Consider the following 24,664-nt stretch of genomic DNA (forward strand, 5'->3'; position numbering starts at 1 on the left):
CGAAATCTCATCCTTAATAACGGATTCCAACATCTCCCAACCACTGAAGTCAGGCTAACTGGCCTATAATTTCCTTTCTTCGGCTCCATCTTTTAGAGAGTGGAGTGACATTTATGATTTTCTAGTCCTCCAGAACTATTCCAGACTCTAGTGATTCTTGAAAGATTATTACTAAAACCTGCACAATCTCTTCAGCTACCTCTTTCAGAAACCTGGGGTGTAGTCTGTCTGGTCCAGGTGACTTATCTACCTTCAGACATTTCAGCTTCTCCTTGGTAATAGCAACTACACTCACTTCCTCCCCCGACACTGTCGAATTTCTTGCATTTTGCTATCATTTTCCACGTGAAGACTGGCGCAAAATACTTATTAACCACCTCTGCCATTTCTGTGTCCCCCATTACTGCCTCTCCAGCGTCATTTTCCAGTGGTCCAATATCCACTCTAGTCTCTCTTTGACTCTTTATATATCTGAAAAATCTTTTGGTATCCTCTTTGATATTTTTGCCTAGCTTACCTTCATGTTTCTTTTTTTTTTCTCCTTATGGTTTTTTAGTTGCCCTCTGGTTTTTAAAAGCTTCCCAATACCCTCAACTTCCCATTAATGTTCGCTATATTATACAGTGGTGCTAGAAAGTTTGTGAGCCCTGTAGAATTTTTTATATTTCTGCATAAATATGACCTAAAATGTGATCCAATCTTCATGTAAGTCCAAAAACTAGATAAAGAGAACCCAGTTAAATAAATAACTTAAAATTTTTATTCATTTATTGAGAAAAATGATCCAATATTACATGTATTTGTTGGGAAAAAGTATGTGATCCTCTGGAGTAATGCCTTCTACAAAAGCTATTTGGAGTCAGCTGTTCTAATCAATGAGATGAGATTGGCGCTGTGTGATGGAGAGGTGCCCTGCCCTATTATAAACAAAGACACACAAAGTCAGGTTACTGACAGTCTGCTCCTCTCAAAAAAGATCTGTTTACGTGTACCATGCATCGATCTAAACAACTTTTAGGGGACTTCATTAGAAGGCTTGTAGAGATGCATGAAGCTGGAAAAGGCTACAAAAGCATTTCTAAAGACCTGAGTGTTCATCAGTCCACAGTCAGAGAAACTGTCTACCAATGGGGGAAGCTCAATACTGTTGCTATTCTCCCTTGGAGTGGGCATCTGCAAAGATGACACCAAGAACACAACGTGCAATGCTGAAGGAGGTGAAAAAGAACCCAAGGGTAACAGCAAAAGACCTGCAGAAATCTCTAGAACCTGCTCAAGTCTTTGTTCATGTGAAAACTATGAGAAAAGCACTGACCCAGAATGGTGTTCATGGAAGGACACCACAGAGGAAACCACTGCTCTCCAAAAAAAAATTCATTGCTGCCCGTCTCAAATTTGCAAAAGGTAGATGTGACAAAGTTGAACCTTTTGGCATAAATACACATTGCTGAGTTTGGAGGGAAAAGGGCACTGCGCACCAACAGCTAAACCTCATCCTCTCTGTGAAGCATGGTGAAAGGAACATTATGGCTTGGGGCTGCTTTGCTGCCTCAGGGCCTGGACAACTTGCAATCGCTGAGGGAACAATGAATTCAAAATTGTATTGAGACATTTTACAGGAGAACGTCTGGGTCGCGGTCCCTCACCTGAAGCTGAATAGAAGTTGGATAATACAACAAGATACTGATCCGAAAGATGAGTAAATCAACAACAAAATGGCTTAAAAAGAGAAAAAAATTGTGCTTTGGATTGGCCAAGTCAGTCCTGACCTTAATCCCATAGGTGTTGTGGAAGGACCTGAAGCAAACAGTTCATGCAAGGAAGCCCACTACCACCCAGAGTTGAAGCAGTTTTGTAAGGAGCAATGGCCTAAAATTCCTCCAAGCCGATGTGCAGGACTGATCAACAGTTACCTGTAACTTTTGGTTGAAGTTTTTGCTGTACGAGGGGTCACACCAGTTACTGAAAGCAAAGGTTCACATACTTTTTCCAACAAATACATGTAATATTGGATAATTTTTCTCAATAAATAAATGAACAAGTAATTTTTTGTGTTATTTATTCTCTTTATCTAGTTTTAGGACATGCATGAAGATCTGATCACATTTTATGTCATATCTAAGCAAGAATGAAGAAAATTCTACGGGGTCTGCAGACTTTCTATCACCACTGTACGCCATTTCTTTTGCATTTATGCTGTCATTGACTTCCCTTGTCACCCACAGTTGCCACATCCTCTCTTTAGAATCCTACTTCATGTTTGGGATGTACAGTGCTGTGCAAAAGTTTTAGGCACCCTAGATTTTTTTAATATACAATTTCAGATAGTGTGGCCTCCACAGAGCCCTAATCTCAACATCACTGAGGCTGTCTGGGATTACCTGGGAGAGAGAAGCAAGCGATACAGCCAAAGTCTGCAGACGAGCTGTGGCAAGTTCTGCAAGATACTAGCCAATTTTCTTATAAAACTGCGTGCCGGTGTATCTAAGATAATTGATGCAATTTTAAATGCAAAAAGGGAGGTCACACTAAATATTGATTTGATTTAGTTTTCTACTGTTTCCTGCTCTTTATGGTGAAATTTTTGATATTTAGAAACTTTTCATTATTTATGAAAGCATCTTCACTTTCCAGAATTGTTTCTTACATGTGCCTAAGACTTTTGTACAGTACTGTATCTATTTTGTGCCTTTTGAATTGCCCCCAGCAGCTCCTCTGTCATACTTCTGTAATTCTCTTTACTCCACTGTAGTACTGATACATCTGAATTTATCTTTTCCCTCTCAAACTTCAGTGTGAGTTCTATTATATTATGATCATTGTTACCTAAGAATTCCTTCACCTTAAGCTCCCTAATCAAATATGGTTCCTTACAGAACACCCAATCCAGAATAGCCTTTCCCCGATTAGGCTCGACCACAAACTAGTTTAAAAATCTTGTAGACATTCTACAAATTCTCCCTCTTGTTATCCAGTATCAACCTGATTTTCCCAACCTACCAGCATACTGAACTACCCCATGACTATCATAACATTGCCCTTATAACATGTCATTTCTATTTCCAAATGAAATTTATATCCCACATTCTGACTACCGTTCGGGGAGTTGTATATAACTCCCATCAGGGTCTTTTCACCCTTACAGTTTCTTAATTCTATTGAAACACTTAAAAGATCATGACTTTTACAAAAATGTTTAAAAGCTATTCTTCTGAACTTGCATATTGACATTTCTTTCCTTAATTGAATTGAATTTCAGTTTATTGTCATTTAGAAAACACAACTGCAATGCAGTTAAAAAATGAAACAACGTTCCTCTAGAATGATATCACAAAAGCACACGACAAAACAGACTACACTAGAAAATCCACATAATGTTTGGCAATCCCCAAATCCAGAGTCTGGAGAGGCTGCTGCGTATTAATATCGCGCTACCATCTTAGCTCATTCCCTGGAAAGGAGCTCCAAACCCACCAGACAAAACAAGACTACCCAGACACACCAAGTCAGGAGACCAACTCTACCACCCAACAAACCAAAAACTAAAGCTACAAAACCTACACAAAACCACATAGTTACAACAGTGCAAACAATACCATAATTGATTTAAAAAAAAACAGACCATGGGCACAGTAAAAATAGTCCAAGATGTTAAAAGACTATAAGTTCGAAAGAAACCACCACACAGTTTCCACAAGTCCTCAGGGTTCTAAAAGCAGTGCTCGATGAGTAAAGCTATCTGCTTTGCTTTGCTATTTGGTTTTGCTTCAAGTTGCGATTTTGAAGCTCCCCGTAAAGTATCAAGAAATGCTGCTGCCGGCCATATTGTCTTTGATGTGGAAGTGAAATGACCTTTGAGTCACAGGGCAGTATAACATGATAGGAGCTCATTCTACCCATCATGTTTGGAGCTTTCATGGAGCATCCACTTAACCCCACTCTCCTCTTTTCCCATATATCTGTAAAATATTATCCTTCCAGTGTTTTAGCAATTGTTTCAAATCTGTATCCACCTTTCTCATTTGGCAGCAAACTAGAAATCCCAAACACATTGCATCACGCTTTTTCCTCATGTTATCTCTAGTTCTCTTGTCAATCACTTTGAAACTGCATCTTCTGGTAAACATCCCTAAAGGCTCTAGAAGCAATGTCCTTTTATTTAATCAATCTAAACAATTTATAATTTACCCATCAGTGTGAATTCTCCTCGTACCAGCCTTTGCTCCAAAATAAACACATTTTGTGCATCTAAATGCAATCCTAGAAAACCTCTTTGTTCTGTACTCTCTCCAATTAAATCAGAACGTTCCTAGTGTCATGCAAAGAACGAAGACAGTAGTCCAGATGGGACTGTGTGCCTGACCTGCATCTGTATGCCTGTATTAAACTCGCTAAGGTTATTCACTTTGCAAGATACCTTTTTGATACAGGCACTTTTCATTATTCCTTAAAAGAATAACTTACTATGCATCTAGTTATTTACCTAAGTATTCAAAAGCAATTCGTGTGCAGTAGGTGTCGTTATTTTTTTTTTAATTTATGTGTACTGTTTGCCTTGGAGTTCAAAAATGTTCTAAAACTTTAAAGCTGCCTACTTGTGTGAGTGGTTTTAGATTGAGTATTTGTGGATGGACATCGGGCTTGTGGATATTCCTAAGACATTCAGTACATCAAGGCAGGAAACTGGAGTGAACTGGTGTGATTTGAATGCTGATCTGAACTGGGCTGAATTAATGTGAAAGCTGAGGGTGCCATGGTAACATGGCTAGCGCGACACTGTTCCAGCTCGGAGCAGCGGAGTTCAGGGTTCAATTCCAATGCCGTTTGTACATCTTTCCCGTGAGTGCTTGACACTTCTCCTGATGTTCCAGTTTCCTCCCGTATTCCAAAGCTGTACCGTTTCATTGGTTAATTGGCTGTGGTAAATTATCCCGTGATTAGGCTAGGATCAAATAGGTGGATTGCTGGGCATTGCAGCTCATTATCAGTCAATAAATAAATAAAATTAGGAACTCCTCTTAAACAGCTCGAAATATAACCATCTGGGTTTAAAGGTTGAATAGAATTTAACTTGTTGTTGTGAAACAGATACTAAAATAATTTCACAAACATGAGAAAATCTGCAGATGCTGGAAATCAAAATGCTGGAGGAACTGAGCAGGAGAGGCAACAGTCGACGTTTCAGGCCAAGGTCTTCATGATTCTAAAATAATTTAATGTTTACTTTTCTGACCTCGTGGAAGTTATTTGAAGGTTTTTTTTCCCTCTCAGGCAGTGATTCTGCCATTCAATATTCATATGCACCGTGAAGTTATTGCTTTCATAGACAACACAGAAACAGGCCCTACATCCCACCAGGTCCAAGCCAAATCTTTCTGTCTATTTACAGCAATTAATATGCCCATGTTAGGTCTGTGACTTCCTATGCCATGTCACGTACCTGTTTTACATGTCTCTCAAGCACAGTAATTGTATCTGATTCCATCACATGCTCTGGCAGTGACTTTGGCCTCTAGTTTTTGATTCCCCTTCCAGGGCAAAAGGATATCTGACTATCTTGTCTATGCTTCTAATTTTTAGGGTCGCCCCTAAACTAGAATTAAACTCCTACAATTATAAGGTCACACCTAAACCAGGAAAGATAAGCCCAGTTTCTTCAATTTCTCTCTCTAACTAAAGTCCACTTATCCAGACAACATCCTCGTGAATCTCCTCCACATTCTCTCTGGCACAATCACATTCTGAACCGCACCCAATGCAGTCCAATCAGAGCTTTGTAAAGTTGTAATATACAGTATGTCCCAATCCTTACAGGCACTCTGACCAATAAACACCTACATGCCATGTGACTTCTTCACCATCCTATTTACCTACATTGAACTTGAACCCTAAGGCCACTCTGTTCATCAATATTCCCTGGCACCCCACAGTCCTCACTGTGTCCTACCCTTACCTAATGTCACGAAGTGCATCAGTTTGCATTTGTTGGAATTCATTTATTTATTCATTTAGCAATAAAGTGCAGAATAGACCATTCCAGCTCTTCAACCCCGTGATCCAGCAAACCCCCAACGGCCCCTGATTTAACCCCAACCCAATCATGGGACAATTAACCTACTGACCTGTACACCTTTAGACTGTAGGAGGGAACCAGAGAAAACCCATGTATTCCATAGGGGCAACATAAAGACTCCTTAAAGATTATGCTGGAATTGAACTTCGAACTCTGACCCTCAAGCTGTAATAGTGCTGCACTAACCGCTACCATGGCACCATTTCTACCTGCCTTCACTGCACGCAACTGCAGAGAAGCTACTGCAACAGCGTGTTTTACGTAACCCTTCGTTGCTGCCGTCATCATGCAGGAAATGATGGACTTGGGGACTTAATTAGATGGTTAAATGGTAATTGAAAGCAGTGAAGGTAGGCCAGATTGAAGGGAGAATGGATCTTGCACTATAACAAGATCTTGTTTGTGATAAGGTCACGAACGAAATTTATGTCAGTTAGGTTTTGTATGGAATGCTTTGGAAGAGGCATGCTGGGAGAATATGGATTTCACCAGGATTGGTGAAGGCAGCATCGGAACAGATAATCTTGCAAAGATGGAAGTATGTGTTTTTTTTTAATGGAGGTGAAAGTGTCACAGGTTGTACATTGTTGACTTAAGCCTGATGGAATGGGAGTGTAGAGAATTCATTGTATTTTACAGTTTGATGTCAATGTGAATTCTAGGAAGTTCTGATTCACGCAGGAGAGGAAGTCTGAGTGAGGAAATCATTCCCATAGGTATTTCCAGGATGGGAAAATTTATTGGAGAGGAAGAAAAAAATTCTAAATATCTAAAATGTAAGCAGCCAAATTGATGAGCACTTTCGGGTTACTCCACAGAAATTTGCTTCAGGCAGTCATCACCTGCAGGTGGCAACAAAGAGCCATCAGTAAATCAGTAGCGCACACAAAATGCTGGAGGAACTCCAGGTCTGGCAGCGTCAGTGGAAATGAATAAACAGTTGACGTTTCGGGCTGAGACCCTTCTTCAGGATTTCTCATGTTTATTAATGAATTAGTGTTATATAGTTGTTTGCCTTCGTGGAGCTTGCTCGAATTATCCTATCATGTCAATTGTGGTTACTAATAGACAGTAGGTGCTGGAATAGGACGTTCGGCCCTTCGAGCCAGCACCGCCATTCACTGTGACCATGGCAGATCATCCACAATCAGTACCCCATTCCTGCCTTCTACACATATCCCTTGACTCTGCTATCTTTAAGAGCTCTATCTAACTCTTTCTTGAAAGCATCCAGAGAATTGGCCTCCACTGCCTTCTGAGGCAGAGCATTCCATAGATCCACAACTCTCTGGGTGAAAAAGTTTTTCGTGAACTCCGTTCTAAATGGCTTACCCCTTATTCTTAAACTATGGCCTCTGGTTCTGGACTCACCCAACATTGCAAACATGCTTCTTGCCTCTAGTATATCCAATCCCTTAATAATCTTAAATGTTTCAATCAGATTCCTTCTCATCCTTCTAAATTCCAGTGTATACAAGCCCAGTCTCTCCAACATATAACAGTCCCGCCATCCCGGGAATTAACCTCATGAACCTACGCCGCACTCCCTCAATAGCAAGAATGTCCTTCCTCAAATTTAGAAACCAAAATTGCACACAATACTCCAGGTGTGGTCTCACCAGGGCCCTGTACAACTGCAGAAGGACCTCTTTGCTCCTATACTCAACTCCCCTTGTCATGAAGGCCAACATACCATTAACTTTCTTCGCTGCCTGCTGTACTTGCATGCTTACCTTCAGTGACTGATGAACAAGGACACCTAGATCTCGTTGTACTTCCCCTTTTCCTAACTTGACTCCATTTAGATAGTAATCTGCCTTCCTGTTCTTGCCACCAAAGTGGATAACCTCACATCTATCCACATTAAACTGCATCTGCCCACTCACCCAACCTGTCCAAGTCACCCTGCATTCTTATAACATCTTCCTCACGTTTCACACTACCAGCCAGCTTTGTGTCATTGGCAAATTTGCTGATGTTACTTTTAATCCCTTCATCTAAATCATTAATGTATTTTGTAAATAGCTGTGGTTCCAGCACCGAGCCTTGCAGTACCCCATTAGTCACTGCCTGCCATTCTGAAAGGGACCCGTTAATCCCTACTCTTTGTTTCCTGTCTGCCAACCAATTTTCAGTCCATGTCAGTACCCTACCCCCAATACCATGTGCTCTTATTTTGCCCCCTAATCTCCTATGTGGGACCTTATCAAAGACTTTCTGAAAGTCCAGGTACACTACATCCACTGGCTGTCTCTTGTCCATTTTCATAGTTACATCCTCAAAAAATTCCAGAAGATTAGTCAAGCATGATTTCCCCTTTCTAAATCCATGTTGACTTGGACCGATCCTGTTACTGCTATCCAAATGTGCCACGATTCCATCTTTTATAATTGACGCCAGCATCTTCCCCACCACTGATGTCAGGCTAACTGGACTGTAATTCCCTATTTTCTCTATCCCTCCTTTCTTAAAAAGTGGGTTAACTTTAGCTACCCTCCAATCCTCAGGAACTGATCCTGAATCTATAGAACATTTGAAAATGATTACTAATGCGTCCACGATTTCTAGAGCCATGTCCTTAATTACCCTGGGATGCAGACATCAGGCCCCGGGGATTTATCAGCCTTCTGTCCCGTCAGTGTACCCAACACCACTTTCTGCCTAATTTTCCTTCAGTTCCTCTGTTACCTTAGGTCCTCTGGCCACTATTACATCTGGGTGGTTGTGTCTTCCCTAGTGAAGACAGATCCTGTTCAACTCGTCTGCCATTTCCTTGTCCCCCATAATAAATTCACCTGTTTCTGTCTTCAAAGGCCCAACTTTGGTCTTAACTAATTTTTTCCTCTTCACATACCTAAAAAAGCTTTTATTATCATCCTTTATATTCTTGGCTAGCTTACCTTCATACCTCATCTTTTCTCCCCGTATTATTGCCTTTTTTGTTATCTTCTGTTGCTCTTTAAAAGTTTCCCAATCCTCTGACTTCCCGCTCATCTTTGCTATGTTATACTTTTTTATTTTTATACTGTCCTTGATTTCCCTTGTCAGCCACAGTTACTCCTTACTCCCCTTAGAATCTTTCTTCCTCTTTGGAATGAACTGATCCTGCACTTTCTGTATTCTGTAATGATTCACGTAGGACTTAAGTATGATAAGACATAAGCACTGAGAACTGCCTTTTCCGAATCTGCACAAGGTCATAGAACTGTATACAATAAACTCTTATGTAAGGAAAGTTGGACGCCACAGTAGTGTCATGATTAGTGGGACATTATTTCAGCTTGGAACGGCGGAGTTCAGAGTTCAATTCCAGCATCATCTGTAAGCAACTTGCACATTCCTTCCTGTGTGCTAATGGATTTCCTTCAGCCCGGGTTTCCACCCAACATCCCAAGACCTGCTGGTTGGTAGGTTAACTGGTGACTGTAAATTGGCCTACAGTTCGGCTGGGGTTAAATGGGTGGGTTGCTGGGCAGGGTGGCTCGAAAGGCCAGAAGTGCCCATTCCACACTGTACCTCTGTATCAATAAAAAAAACTAGTTAGGATTGTGTTTTTTTTAATTATTTTGTGATATTGTGTATGGCAAAACCAGCATTGATGCCCAGCTGGGGCTTCAGGAATGCTACCGCTCCATCGCAGTAATTATTCTAGTAATGTTGTCAATTGGTAACAAAGTTTTGATTAACAAAAATGAAAATATATAGTGTATTTCACCTATCCCTGACTTGTCTATCTTTTTTTGATAAAAGGCATTTATGTTAATTTGCTGTTATCCAGACATTTAAGAAAATGAGACACTACTGGTTTTAAGCACATGGCCAAGATTCTTTAATTTTCACACTTAAGTAGACCAAAGGTATTTCAGTGCTGGTGCCTGTTTACTATATTTAAACCCCTATGATGAACACTATAAATGGTAAAAGACTGTCACCAAACTTCATTTACTGTTGATCCAAGTCTGCTAACACGTGCAAGAAGTTTATGACTTATTTGTCACTGGAATTGTTATCATTGGTCAGGCACTGCTCCAGTAATCAGTCAGTGATAGAACTTCTGCTTCTGTGTCTATGCTGATGTCATCTAACTTGACCTCGCATGACACTTCTGCTGTCTCCAAGTTACCAACCTGTCCAACCTACGCCTAACTCTCCCAGAACGTAAACCCAGTTCAGGGGATACAAAGGTGAAGAGTGTTTTACTTGACCAGAATGACTCTTAAATGGAATCACTGATGGCATTCTCTGTGATTATGACAAATATGTTAGCCCTCCTTTTCTGTTTCAACATGTCTGTAGGCTTTTATGCATCATTTATATCAATCCAGGCATAGACAGAAATCGTCCAGCACTCACGTTATTATCTGGTGACTCCCAACGATCTATTCTGAGCATCCTTTGCTTCTCAGCCATAAGCTTCTTCTCAACATCATCTTCATGATGGTCAACACTAAATGGCCACTCTTCATCCTTTTACTGTCTCTAAATTTCCTGCTTATCCAGCCTCTCCTCTCATGGGTAGGCAGGGATTCCTCCAGTTAAATGTTGTGAGGTCTGAATTCACTGGTTCTTAACTCTAACCAAACTCCATTTCCTCCATCCTTAACCTATCTTGACTCTAGATTATGTAATACCTAAGTTTTAAGATTTTCATCCTTGTTTTCAAATCCTTCTTAGGCTGTGCTTTGTTTTCTCTGTCCTTGTATCCTCCCCTTGCCTATAGTGCTTTAAGCTAACTTCCAAACCTAGTTCACCAGTCATCCACGAATTTAATTGCTTCATAATTTGCCACTGTGCTCTTTGCTACTGTGAGTTTTCTTGCCCACATCTTGCCATTTCTCCTGGTCTATTTTCTCCTTCAGTCAGTGCTCGACTGCTCAGAATCTACAAGAGTAGCGTGGCTGAATGGACCAGATATGATCTTGCAGAGTTTGTTGCTGACTCAAGACTATGGTGAATGTGAATAACAATGAGGCATTGAGTCCTCGAGGATATAGAAAAGCTGACTGAGCAGTCAACCATCTGCCGGATGATAATGTGGAAAATGTGAGGCTATCCATCAGCAGAGGAAAGAGAAATATTAAGAGTTTGTTAAGTGGTGAGTGATTGAGAAGTATTGAGGTTCCAAGGGAGTAGAGATCATTAAAACCTGACTTTCATGTGCAGCAGGCACTTAGGAATGCAAGTGATCTGATGGCCTTCATTGGTCATGTATTTGAATACAAGAGTAATGATATTTTCCTGCAAATATAAAGAGACTTGGAAAATTATGTACAATATTGATCTCCTTATTCAAAAAGGGAGACAGGTGGTCTAGAGTGGTTCACCAAATTTGTTCCTGAGATTGTAGGTCCATTATACAAGGAGTCATTTCAATACCTGTGTTCACAGGAAATAGAGGGGCATTATTCACCACCTTGCACCTATTCTGCCTTCCAGTGAGAACACAGGTTGATTTTTTCTACCTCAGCTCCATTTTCTGCATTGATCCCTTGATTCCTCAGTATCAGCACAATTATTTCAAATTTAGGATAAAAAAATCTTAGTGAAACAAGCAAAATTCTGAGGCCTAACCGGGAGTGGGGGGTGAGATTTGGACAGAATGTTTCCCCTACTCAGGAGTCAACGAGGAGGAGTTGTGTCTCAAAATAAGAGCTGAAGTAAAATTTAGGGCTTAACTAAAGAGATGTTTTTCAATCAGAGGGTAGTGAATTCTCCATTCCAGAGGCTGCCGATGCTCAGTGTTTCAGATATTGAGGGGATCAAGGGATTGGGATTAATGCAGAAAATGAAGCCGAGGTTTAAAAAAAGTATTAGCCATGTTCTTTTTGGATGGTAGAATCAGTGCAAGGTGGTGAATAACATTCTGCTTCTATTTCCTGTGGGCACGGGATTTTGAAATTCGATTTGTTCTCCATTTTAAATGTGTTTCTAGTCGGGACTCCGACACTAGCTGAAGAAGTTAACAAATGGATGGAGTTTCCAATGGTACAAGAATAATGATCAGTCTTTGTGTTTATAGTGAAAGTGAATATATTTTCTTTACAGCTTTTGGTGGGAAGCTGAAAAATCCTTTGCAGGTTGTTCTTGTTGCCACACATGCAGATATTGTAAACTGTCCCCGTTCATTTGGAGGGGAATTTGGTTATGACAAAGGTCTGTCACTTCTAAAGGAGATGAAGAGCAGGTAAGTTGTCAAAATGTTTTTTTTTAAAGATTCTTCTTTCTTCGTCACCTCCTTCATCTGATCCCCTGGCACTGTTTGAAAAGACATTCACAAAGAATTCTCCTGATGGGTTGGTCCTGATGAATAACTGTAAGGGGAAAATAAATTGTTAGTTCACCTTGTTGCTGATGGTGAAATCTTTGTTGCTCAAACACCTATTATCTTTGCTTCTATGAAAGCAACTTCTACAAACGTTTTAACGCCATCTTCACCTGCGGCTGGTGCTTCCAAAGAGAAGGTCCTGCATATTGCCACAGAGTAGCTGGAGGCGAGCAGGAGGTGTGATGTTGACAAATCCAACATGTTGAACTCAGCACTGAAGCTGGGAACAGAGTATAAATAGAGTCATAGAGTATTACAGCACAGAAACAGGCTGTTCAGCCCGAGCTAAACTCTTACTCTGCCTTGTCCCATCGACCTGCACGTGGGCCATAGTTCTCCATACTCCTCTCATCCATGCACTTACCCAAATTTCTCTTACTTGTTGAAATCAAATCAGCATCCACCAGTTGCAGTTGGCAGTTCATTCTGCACTCTTGCCACCCTCTGAGGGAAGAAGATCCCCCTCCCTCAGGTTCTCTTTAAATATTTCACCTTTCACCCTTAACCTATGACCTTGAGTTCTAGTCACGCTCAATCTCAGTGGAAAAAGCCTGCTTGCATTTACCCTATCTTTACCCCTCATAATTTTGTATACTTCTATCAAATCTCCCCACATTTTCCTACACTCAATTCAAACTTTCCCTGTAACTCAACTCCTCAGGTCTCAGCAACATCCTTGTGCATTTTCTCTGTACTCTTTTTAGTTTTATTTGTATTGATATCTAATGTATTAATTCAAATGATCATTATTCTGCAAAGCGTCGTCACAGTAATTCATCATTGGCAATATGTTCTGGGAATGGAAGACATAGCAACGTACAGGAAAAAGATATGTCACAAGTGAAAATTCTGGAGTATGAAATTCATGAAGTTTTTCCCATCAGTAACTGCAACACCCTAAAAAGAAAACTTTCAGTTCTTGTTTGCTTGCATCAATGTTCAATATCTAGATAACAAAATATTTCATCCTTTGTAGAAAAATGGGTCCCTGGGGCCCATTGAGATCAAAGAAGTTCCTAAAAGCATGGAGCTGATTATTAGCAGCTTTTCATACTTAATAAACCAGCAGAATTCAAGTATCACCATCCAGATTCTGTTGTTAATATTTTTCTCTAAGGATTTGTAGGCGGCTAATATATTTTCTTACAGCAGTATGTTTCTAAAGTAATTGGTAAATTATAGTCAACAAAGCAGATTTTTTAAATCATAATCACTATTTGTATTGTAGGTTTGGAAATGATATGCAGATATCTGATCGACTATTTGTTCTTGATGCTGGTGCATCTGGATCTAAAGACATGAAGTTGCTGCGAAATCAACTTCTAGAATTGCGAAATAGGATTCTTTCTGTAAGTATGCTTTACCACATGTTATAATTAAATTGATCAACAAAAAAAAAGTAACATTAAACTAACCGAGGAAGAGGTTTAGTGTCATTACATGCCTTGGGCAGTTTGGTTTCCTCATTTCCAATACATCTTTGAATCTTTTTGAACTCCCATCTTATGGAAAGCAAATGAAGACTTGTTGGTTAACTCATACTTCCCTTTTCGGATGCAGTGTCTCATTTAAGTCCTAATACTGATTCCTGCTTGATACAATTTTCACCAGTGCTGTCCATCCACATTATTATTATTGTGTGTTAGGATTGGAGCCCATAAGTCCCAACTCCTACCCCCATATCAGACTGTGAAAGATGGATAACTGAGGTTCTGGATCAGGATCCTGAAGTTTCATGAAAATGTTCTACAGAATTATACTATGAGGAGATTACAAGTAGGATAGATAAAGGGGATGCAATGAATGTTGTATGTTTGGACTTTCAGAAGGCCTTTGACAAGGTGCCACACATGAGGCTGCTTACCAAGTTAAGAGCCCATGGTATTACAGGAAAATTACTGACATGGTTAGAGCATTGGCTGATTAGTAGGAGGCAGCAGTGGGAATAAAAGGATCCTTTTCTGGTTGGCTGCCAGTGACTAGTGGTGTTCTGCAGGGGTCGGTATTGGGACCACTCCTTCTTAAGCTGTATATAAATGATTTAGATGATGGAATAGATGGCTTTGTTCCCAAGTTTGCAGATGATACAAAGATTGATGGAGGGGCAGGTAGTGTTCAGGAAGCGGGTAGGATGCAGAAGGACTTAGACAGATTAGGAGGATGAGCAAGAGAGTGGCAATGAAATACAATGTTGGAAAATGCATGGTCATGCACTTTGGCAGTAGAAATAAATGTGCAGACTATTTTCTAAATGGGGAGAAAATCTAAAAATGTGAGGTGAAAGGGACTTGGGAATCGTTGTACAGAACACTCTAAAGGTTAACTTGCAGGTTGAGTCAGTGGTGAGGAAGGCAAATGCCATGTTAGCATTCATTTCAAGAGGTCTAGAATATAAGATCAAGGAAGCAATGCTGAGGCTTTATAGGGCACTAATGAGGCCTCACCTTCAGTATAGTGAACAGTTTTGGGCCCCTCATCTTAGAAAAGTTGTGCTGGTATCAGAGATGGTGCAGAGAAGGTTTACAAGGATGATTCCAGAAATGAAGGGTTTATCATATGAGGAGCATTTGATGGTTCTGGATCTGTACTCGCTGGAATTTAGAAGGATTGGAGGTGCAGGGGGGATCTCATTGAAGCCTTTCGAATATTGAAAGGCCTGGACAGAGTAGATGTGGAAAGTATATTTCCCATGGTAGGAGAGTGTAGGACAAGAAGGTACAACCTCGGGATAGAGGGGTGCCCATTCAGAACAGAGATGTGGAGAAATTTCTTTAACCAAAGAGTGGTGCCATGTGCAGTTGTGGAGGCCAGGTCGTTGGGTGAATTTAAGGCAGAGGTTGATAGGTTCTTGATTGGACATGGCATCAAAGGTTACAGGGAGAAGGTTGTGAACTGGGGTTGAGAAGGAGAATAAAAAGGATCAGCCATGATTGAACAGTAGAGTGGACTCAATGGGCCAGATGGCCTAATCTGCTCTTATATATTATGGTTTTATGGTGTTATGTTACATATGTAAGCAAGGACAGCAGAATAAGTTTAATTTTCCAGATAGGAGATAACATCAGGGAAACATTGTTTAATGCATGTTGTTGCTGCCCATATAGTGGCTTGTCTGCTGAATAATCTGTTTCTCTCAGGGAACCAGTTACATCCATGTTACCCCCTTCTCCCCATTTTCACTAATCTCATTTAGAAATATAGAAAACCTACAGCACAATACAGGCCCTTCAGCCCACGAAGTTGTGCCGAACATGTCCCTACCTTAGAAATTACTAGGCTTACCTATAGCCTTGTATTTTCCTAAGCTCCATGTACCTATCCAAAAGTGAGAATGGGAAGGAGAATTGAAATGGATGGCCACCGAGACATCCTGCGTTTTTTAACAGATGGAGTATTAAGTCTCGGTGAAACGGTCTCCCAGTCTACATCAGGTCTCATCGATATACGAGCAGCCACACAGGGAGCACTAGATACAGTGGATGACCCCAAAAGACTCTCAGTTGAAGTGTCGACTCACCAGCAAGGACTGTTTAGGGCCCTGAATGGTCATGAGGGAGGAGGTGTAGGGGCAGGTGTAGAACTTGTTCTGCTCGCAAGAATAAGTACCAGAAGGGAGATCAGTGTGGAGGGATGAAAGGACAAGGAAGCCGCGTAGGGAGCGATCCCTGAGGAAAGCAGAAAGTGGGGGGAGGGAAAGGTGTGCTTGGTGGTGGGATCCTGTTGGAGATGGCGGAAGTAATGGAGGATTATGTGCTGGAAGTAGGGACTAGTGGCCCGTAGAGGAAGAAGGGAGTGGGAAGGAATTTCCTTGACCAGAAGGAGAAACCAATATTCATGCCATCAGGTTAGAGGCTACTCAGACAAAATATAAGCATGCTAGAATTTGAGTAGGGAAGTATTAAAGTTCTAGCTCAGGCATGGGCAAACTACAGCCCGAGGGCCATATGCGGCCCGTTAAGCTTTTTAATCCGGCCCGCAGAACTTGATGAAATTATATTAATAAACCTTGTTAACGTTTTTTCCCCGCAATTCTGGCGTTTTCCCAATAGATGACGCACTCTATATACATTGACCTCTGTTGAGGTGCAGCGTATTACTCCACATTTGCGCTTTACTCTTTGTTCGGCTCGACCTATTTGTGTGAACAGGCGTTCAGCGTCATGAACATCAACAAAGCCAGCCACAGATCCAAGTTAACTGACCAACACCTCAGATCCATCCTGAGAATCGCCACAACAAAACTAAATCCAGACTTTGATGCCCTGGCTAAAAAGGGAGACCAACAACACTGTTCCCACTGAAATTAAAAATAAGTTTCTTCGTTGTGTTATGTAAAAAATGCATTTGAAAATATTTTTTTCAATAAGCCTTACATGTTACATGTCATTTCTGTTAAGTGATGGACATGAGTAGTGCACAGATGCACGTACATTCTCAAAATAAAAAATGCGCTCCAGATCAAATAACGCGCTCCGCATACTGGCGCGCTCTCACTGTTCTGTCCTTGTGCTGGTCGTTGTCGAGTTTTGGCACAGGGGACAATTGAATAAGAAGGAGCAGGACAAGTAGACCTGCATCTCCTACCGTCTTTGAAATAAAGACAGTCAGGAGGAGAGGGATGATGATAATATCTTGAAGGATAACAGAATTTTCAGTGCTTTAAAATAATAACTATTACTATTAAAAAAAAGCTGTATTTTATTCATTTAATTTTCAGTGTTTTAAAAGTCATTTCAATAAATAGCTAAATACCATGGGACTTCAAAGACAGACATTTTGTTGTCATGCATTTGTTCATTTTCAATTGAAATTAAAGCACATGTTTTCTACATATCCCATGATATTTTCTCTTATGAGGTGTATTACCAAAACACTCCGTCCATCTGCTCCTGGTCCGGCCCCTCTGTCAAATTTTAGAACCCTTTGTGGCCCACAAGTCAAAAAGTTTGCCCACCCCTGTTCTAGCTCATGATCCATGACACTTAAAAGAAGTTTGTTACTCATGATTCTACTTAATTGTTGTGCAAATCACATAGCTAGCTGTGACCTGTTGCGCCATAAAGCAGCTCAGAAAGCTTAGAAAACTGTCAGCAGGATTTCTGTATGCCTGCAAACATATGTGAGGAAGCTATTTGACCTATGCAGTTCTTCTGAGTGAGAGACTATCCTGCTCCAATATGATGTGTGTTTGTGCAGTTCCCCTCCACAATTAATTAGACAACAGTAAACCCCTGTTTAGCTTCTCGTACTCTCCACTTTTATTACACAAATGGTGGGTGGCACTGTAGTGTAATGTTATTACAGCACCAGCACCTTGGATTCTATTTCCGTCACTGTCTGTTTGGTGTTTGTGCACTCTTCCCGCCACCACATGGGTCTTTTCTGGGAGCTCCAAATCCAAAGGTTCAAAGGTCCAATTTATGTCAGAGAAATGTTTACAATATACATCCTGAAATGCTTTTTTCTTCGCAAACATCCACAAAAACAGAGAAGTGCCCCCAAAGAATGAACGACAGTTGAACGTGAGAACCCCAAAGTCCTTTCTCCCACCCCCCCCCCCCCCACGCGTAAGCGGCAACAAGCACTGATCCTCCTGCTTTCCAAAGATATACGGGTTAGTAGGATCATTGGTCATGTATGTGTAATTGGGCAATGCACACTTGATGGGATACAAGGGCTTGTTTCAGTGCTGTCTCTAAATACAGATGTTGAAAGCATTGTCATGATTTCTTGGATGTAACTAGTATGGAAATGGAAGTCATCCAAAGAACAAGGGATAGATCTGTATGGAAAACCATGGTCACCAACGTCCGCATCAGATATGTTACCCAGAAAGACAGATGACTCAGCCATTTCCAAGTAGTGCATCCAACAGTATTCTGATGAAGAACCATTTATTTTTAGTTTGCTGTTCAAAAAGAAACTCAGTGTTTGCATGTGATAATCGTCATGTGGTTTATCATGAAACTGCCTTTAAAACTAAAATATCCCTACCTTATGGGGAGGGAAAGACCTCAAGAAAAGTGATCTTTTCCCATTGCAAAACCCCTCAACAAAGGATTGACAAATTTACTAATGCTGCCAGTCCATTTCTTTGTGTGAATATTTCACTTCCTAAGGTCCTAAGCCATAGAAATCAGAAAGGCAAACAGAATTAAGGATGAAGGTTAAAAACAAAGTTTCCGGCTTCTGTTTGCCTTTTGCTGATTGATTTGAGGAAACCTGAGGCAGCAACATGGGATTGCCAGACTGAACACTGCTTTAATACCCAAGCAGTGGGTGAGATATGAAAGAAGTTCACTACCTAAATTCTCAAGTATAAGGGAGTGACATCTCCAGAACTGTCCTGATGTTGCTGATGAGAATAATGAAAATGATCACCTCAAGGACAATGGTGGAATTAGAATTTTAAAGAACAATATGATTTACATTGATTTGCTTCAGTTAGTTGTCAGTGTATGGATAAACTAAAATATTTGTTTCAAAATCTGCTTACAATGTTCTAAAATTCTGATAAACATTGACACAGCACTGTGCTTTGAAATTTTGTTTTAGGATTGCCTGCCCTTGACCTTCCTTTGTGAGAAAATCATCTCTACTTTACCTTCCTGGAGGAAGCAAAATGGGCCAAACCAATTTATGTCATGGCAACAGTTTGTGTACGATGTCCAGGAGCAAATTAACCCGTTAGTGAGTGAGGAGGACCTGAGGGAGACGGCTCAGCAGCTGCACAGTTTGGGAGAAGTAAGTGTGTCTTCGTAGGTGAATCAAGTCTAGAAACAGTGAACTTTATGGCTAATTCATGGTTTGAAAACTGACTGAGATTTTCTACCCACCCACTTTCCCATTATTGCAAACCTAATTGATGCATATACTCAGTGGCCATATTATTAGGTAACCTCATTGATGCAAATATATAATCAACCATTAACATAACAGCAACTCAGTTCCTAAAAACATGCATATATATGGTCAAGATTAACAGTCTGTGTTCAGACCAAACATCAGAATGGGGAAGAAATGTGATCTAAGTGAATATGACTGTGGACTGATTGTTGGTACCAGCCGGGGGTTTGAGTGTCCCAGAAACTGCTGATCTTCAGGGATTTCCATGCACAACAGTTCTCCAGAGTTTACAGAGAATGGCGTGAGAAACAAGAAACATCCAGTGAACAGTAGTTCTGTGAGCAAGAAGGCCTTGTTAATGAGAGAGTTTAGAGAAAAATGGCCAGACTGGTGCAGGCTGACAGGAAGGCGACAGTAACTCAAATGACCGTGCATTACGACAGTGGTGTACAGAAGAGCGTCCCTGAATGCACAACACGTCGAATCTGAAAGTGGAGGAGCCACAGCAGCAAAAAACTCATAAACATAGACTCAGTGGCCACGTTAATTGGGTACAGAAGATGCCTAATTAAAATGGACACCGAGTGTACTGTAGAAATTTATGGTATGTAAATAGCTGATAAAATTAAGTTTCAAAAGTGATTTATGTTGCCATTTTAAATGTCAAAGAGTGAGAGCAGTGCGGTACGGTCACAGGCCCTTCAGCCCACCAAGTCTCTGCTAACCACAGTGTCCAGCCAGCTGGTCTCAAATTCCTGCATTTACCCCTATCCCTTGAACCGCCACCCCTCCACGTACTTATCCAACTGCTTCTTAAATGCTACTATTGTCCCTACCACAGCCATTTCTTATGGTGGCTTATTCTATGCACTCTCCACCCTCTGTGGAAAGCATTTTCCCTCATGTTCCTTTTAAATCTTTTCTTTCTCACCCTATATCAATTCCTCCTAGTTTTGGACTTGTTGACCATGGGGAGCAGTTGATTACCATCCACCATGCCTCTCATAATTTTTAGTATTTCTACAATGTGCCCCTGATTTAGGAATGAACCCCTCGCCAGGCCAACCTTTCCCTGCAAACGGAGGCCTTTTAGTCCTGGCATTGTCCACTCTTCCCAGCTTAACTATGTATTTCTTATAGCAAGGTGACCAAAATTGTACACAGTACTTTTAACTATGACTCAGACAACTGCAATGTACTTTCCCAAATCCTATATTCAGTGCCCCTGCCAATTTAGTTTAAACCCTCTTGCGTAGCACTTGCAAGTTATTCGTCTCTCTCTGGCTCAAGTGCAATCTGTCCCTCTTACGTGGGTCACCAGAAGAGATTGCAGTGCTCCCAAAAACCTGAATCCCTGTTCCCCGCCCCAGCTCCTCAGCCACAAATTCATCTGGCATTTCTGCCATCTTCTGTCCTTGCCACCACATGGCACTGGGAGTAATCTGGAGGTAACTACGTTCAAGATCTTGCTTCTTCGAAGTTCATAGACAATTTATTATCAAACGCTGAGATTAATTTTCTTGCAGGTACTGATTCAAAGCAATCCTGTAGCCACTCCTCTGCCTGCTGTGGCCACCATTTTGTTATCCTTAATCTCTGGAGTCTGGCTCTTTTGCCTCTGCTTATATGCAGGCAGAATGATGGTCACATTTTCCAAAATGCAGTCTACGGATGCAATAAAGGCATTTTTAATCGGACTATAACAGTGGTCGAGTGTCCTGGGACCTCTTGTACTGCAGGTGATAATTGGGCAGAGATTTCTTCAAACAAGCTTGATTGAAGTCCCTGACGATGATTTGAAAGGCATCTGGGTAGGCTGTTTCTTATTTGCTAATCACTGCACGTAACACCCCGAGTGTTCCCTTATCATTAACCTTCTGCTGTATGTAAACTGCGGTCAGTATCATGGAGGGGAATGTTCTCAGTAAGGAGAATGATCAGCACTTAATCGTGAGATGTTTCAGGTCGGGAGAACAAGAGTGTGACAAGACCACTATGTCCAAGCACCACGAAGAGTTTATCATGAATCTCAGACCCCCACCTTTTACCTTCTTAGCCCTTTTAAATTTGTACCTGACTCCCTACACTGATTCTGCAGGACTTCATTCTTCATTTTACCTATACACGTCAGAGTCAGAATTAGGTTTAATACAATATGTCATGAAATTTGTTGTTTTGCAGCAGCATTACAGTGCAATACATCTAAATGCTATGTTATAATGAGAAATATAAAAATATTAAATAAGTCGTGCAAAAAGAGAGCAAGAAGTTGTGAAGCTGTGTTCATGGGTTGGTTGGTTCATTGTCCATTCAGATATGTGGACGGTTAGAAGCCATTCTTAAAACATTGAGTGTGTGTCTCCTGTCTCCTGTACCTCCTCTTTGGTTGTAATAAGAAAGAAACACGTCTTGGGTGTTGGGGTGCTTAATAATGGATGTTGCCTTTTTGAGGCTTGACCTGTTGAGGATGTCCTCGATACTGTTGAGGCTCGTGCCCATGATGGAGCTGGCTGAGTATGCCAACCTCTGCAACTTCTCCAATGTTGTGCAGTTCCCCCCACCCATACCAGACGGTGATACAACCAGTTAGAATGCTTTTCAGGGTACATCTGTAGAAATTTGCTCAAGTCTTTGATGATGCACCAAATCTCCTCATAATTCTTACGAAATAAAGCTGCTAGCATACTTTCTCCATAATTGCATCAATATATTGGACACAGGATAGAGCGTCAGAGATGCTGATACCCAGAAAACCTGAAGCTGCTCACCCCTCTCTGAGAAATGGTTTGTGTTCCCTCAACTTCCCCTTCCTGAAGTCTACAATCGTTCCTTGATCTTAAGACTTTGAGTTGCGACAACACTCAACCAGCTGATCTCTATTGCTCCTGTGTGCCTCCTCGTCCACATCTGAAATTCTGACAAGAACAGATGTGTCATCAGCAAATTTATAGATGGGACGTGAACTGTCCCTAGCCACATAGTCATGGGTGCAGAGAGAGTAGAGCAGCAGGTTTATGTGAAGTCAGCCGGTGTTGATTGTCAGCAAAGAGGAGATGCTATTTCCAGTCAACACTGCCTTGTGTCTCCTGATGAGAAGGTCAAGAATCCAGTACAAAGGGTTATCCAGAGGCCCAGGTTTTGAATCTTGTTGATTAGTACTGAGGTGATGATGGTGTTGAATATTGAGTTGTATGTAGTCAATACACAGCCGCCTGATATAGGTACTGCTTTTATCCTGGTGGCCCAAGGCTAAGTAGAGAGCCAGTGAGATAGCATCTGCAAGCAGACCTGTTGTGGTAAAAGGCAAATTGCAGTGAGTCCAGGTCCTTGCTTGGGCAGGAATTAATTCTAGCCATAACCAGCTTCTCAAAGTACTTCACAGTAGATGTGAGTGCAACTGGGCGATAGCCATTAAGACAGCTCACCCCATTCTTCCTGGGCACTGGTATGATTGACGCCCTTTTGAAGCAGGAGGGAACCACCTCCTGTAGCAGTGAGAGGTTGAAGATGTCCTTGGACACGTCCAGTTGATTGGTACAGGTTTTCAGTGCCCTACCAGGTACGCCATCAGATGTTCTGACTTCAGCCTCTGGACATATCACAGGGTCGCCTGGATTCGCATAATTGTCATTTCATTCTCCCTTTCAAAGCACACATAAAAGGCATTGAGCTCATCTCGGAGCGAAGCTTCACCAGCCATCACGATGTTAGGTTTCACCTTGTAGGAAATAACAACCTGCAAACCCAGCCAAAGCTGACGGGCTTCCGATTCCTAGCCCCTGAAGCTAACAGGTATCCTCCCAACCCTGGGGGTAAACCTGTTAGTAAGGGGAACGGCCACACAAGGACCAGCAAGATGACCGACTCTTCATCTGTTCACGCAGTTTCGCTAAAACTGCCGACTTTCTGGACGCTGCGACCACGCGTGTGGTTTAGCCAAGCAGAAGCCCAGTTCCAGATTCAGCAGATATCTTCTGATCCCACACATTACTATCACATGGTGAGCGCCCTTGACCAGGAGACGGCCGCCCAGGTTGCAGATTTCATATCTGGAAGAAGGCAAATATGAAGCATTCAAAGCGCTGCTCATTGAGACCTTTGGCCTCTCACGGCGTGAGTGGGGTGCCCACCTGCTTCACCTGGACGGTTTGGGAGACAGACTGCCGTCAGCATTGATGAACGAGATGCTGGCCCTGACTGACGGACACAAGCCCTGCCTCATGTTCGAGCAAGCGTTCCTAAAGCAGCTGCCCGAGGACATTCATCTGCTTACGTTCAGAGCCCCTTTATAAGACTAAACAGGATTGGGAAAGAGAGCTTAGTTTTAGTATTTCTAGTGAGAATTGGGATAGAATTCTTCAATTAGTTAATACATCATCGTTATGTGCCAAACATTCACTAATACAATTTAAGGTTGTACATAGGGCCCATATGTCCAAGGATAAATTAGCTCATTTTTACTCTCATATAAGTCCTTTTTGTGATAGATGTCATTCTGAAATTGCGTCTTTAACTCACATGTTTTGGTCGTATTCATTTTTGGAGAAATATTGGAAAGATATTTTTGATATTATATCTGCGGTTTTGAATATTGATTTACAACCTCATCCTATTACCGCAATTTTTGGTTTACCAATGTTAGATTCACAGCATTTATCTTCTTCAGCCCGTCGAATGATTGCATTTCTAACTTTGATGGCTAGAAGATCTATATTGTTGAATTGGAAAGAAATTGATCCTCCCACTGTATTTAATTGGTTCTCTCAAACTATGTTATGTTTAAATTTAGAAAAAATTAGAAGTGGTACTTTTGAGACTTCTATTAAATTTGAAAAGTTATGGAGACCATTTCATATGATGTAATATGACCCTTTGCCAAGTACATTTGATTTCCCAGCTTTTAGCTTATGGATTTTGAGAGGACCGGAAGTGATGGCATTGATGAATACTTATTTTTGTGAGATATTATAAACAGCCCACTTTTTTTTTCCTTCTCTTTTGTTTGTTTTTTTTTTCTTTTATATTACTTATTAGCTATAGTTATTAGATTAGATTAGTTAGTTCTGCATTATATAAATTTTTTTTTGTTTTTTTTTTCTTTCTTTTTTCTGTTTTTTTTATATTATACATTATGAAATATTTAGATTTACTATGTCCATACATATATCTTATGGCTTATGTCTTGGTAAACTCATTTATATTGTAACTATTATGTATGTTTTTTTTTCATATGTAATGGAATGTGTATGTTGGTAATTTCTTTATCAATATATCATCTGTATTCTGTCCATATTATTAATATTAATAAAAAGATTTAGAAAGAAAGACATTCATCTGCTGCTGGCCGGCGCAGATTTCAGCGACCCCCGGAAGGTGGCGGCCCGGGCAGACGTGCTGTGGAAAGCCAAGAGGGAGAGTGT

The 24,664-nt window shown here is 41.0% G+C and overlaps 1 protein-coding gene across 1 annotated transcript in view; it reads left to right on the forward strand.

The window, feature by feature from the left end:
• Window positions 1-24,664, forward strand: part of dapk1 (death-associated protein kinase 1) — a 188,008-nt gene that overhangs the window by 148,491 nt on the left and 14,853 nt on the right. The window contains exons 23-25 of the mRNA XM_059969851.1: window positions 12,119-12,257; window positions 13,627-13,747; window positions 18,954-19,142. Of these exons, the coding sequence (XP_059825834.1) occupies window positions 12,119-12,257; window positions 13,627-13,747; window positions 18,954-19,142 (449 nt within the window). The remainder of the gene's footprint in view (window positions 1-12,118; window positions 12,258-13,626; window positions 13,748-18,953; window positions 19,143-24,664) is intronic.

Source organism: Hypanus sabinus, chromosome 5, assembly GCF_030144855.1.
Source record: "Hypanus sabinus isolate sHypSab1 chromosome 5, sHypSab1.hap1, whole genome shotgun sequence".
Taxonomy (NCBI): Eukaryota; Metazoa; Chordata; class Chondrichthyes; order Myliobatiformes; family Dasyatidae; genus Hypanus; species Hypanus sabinus.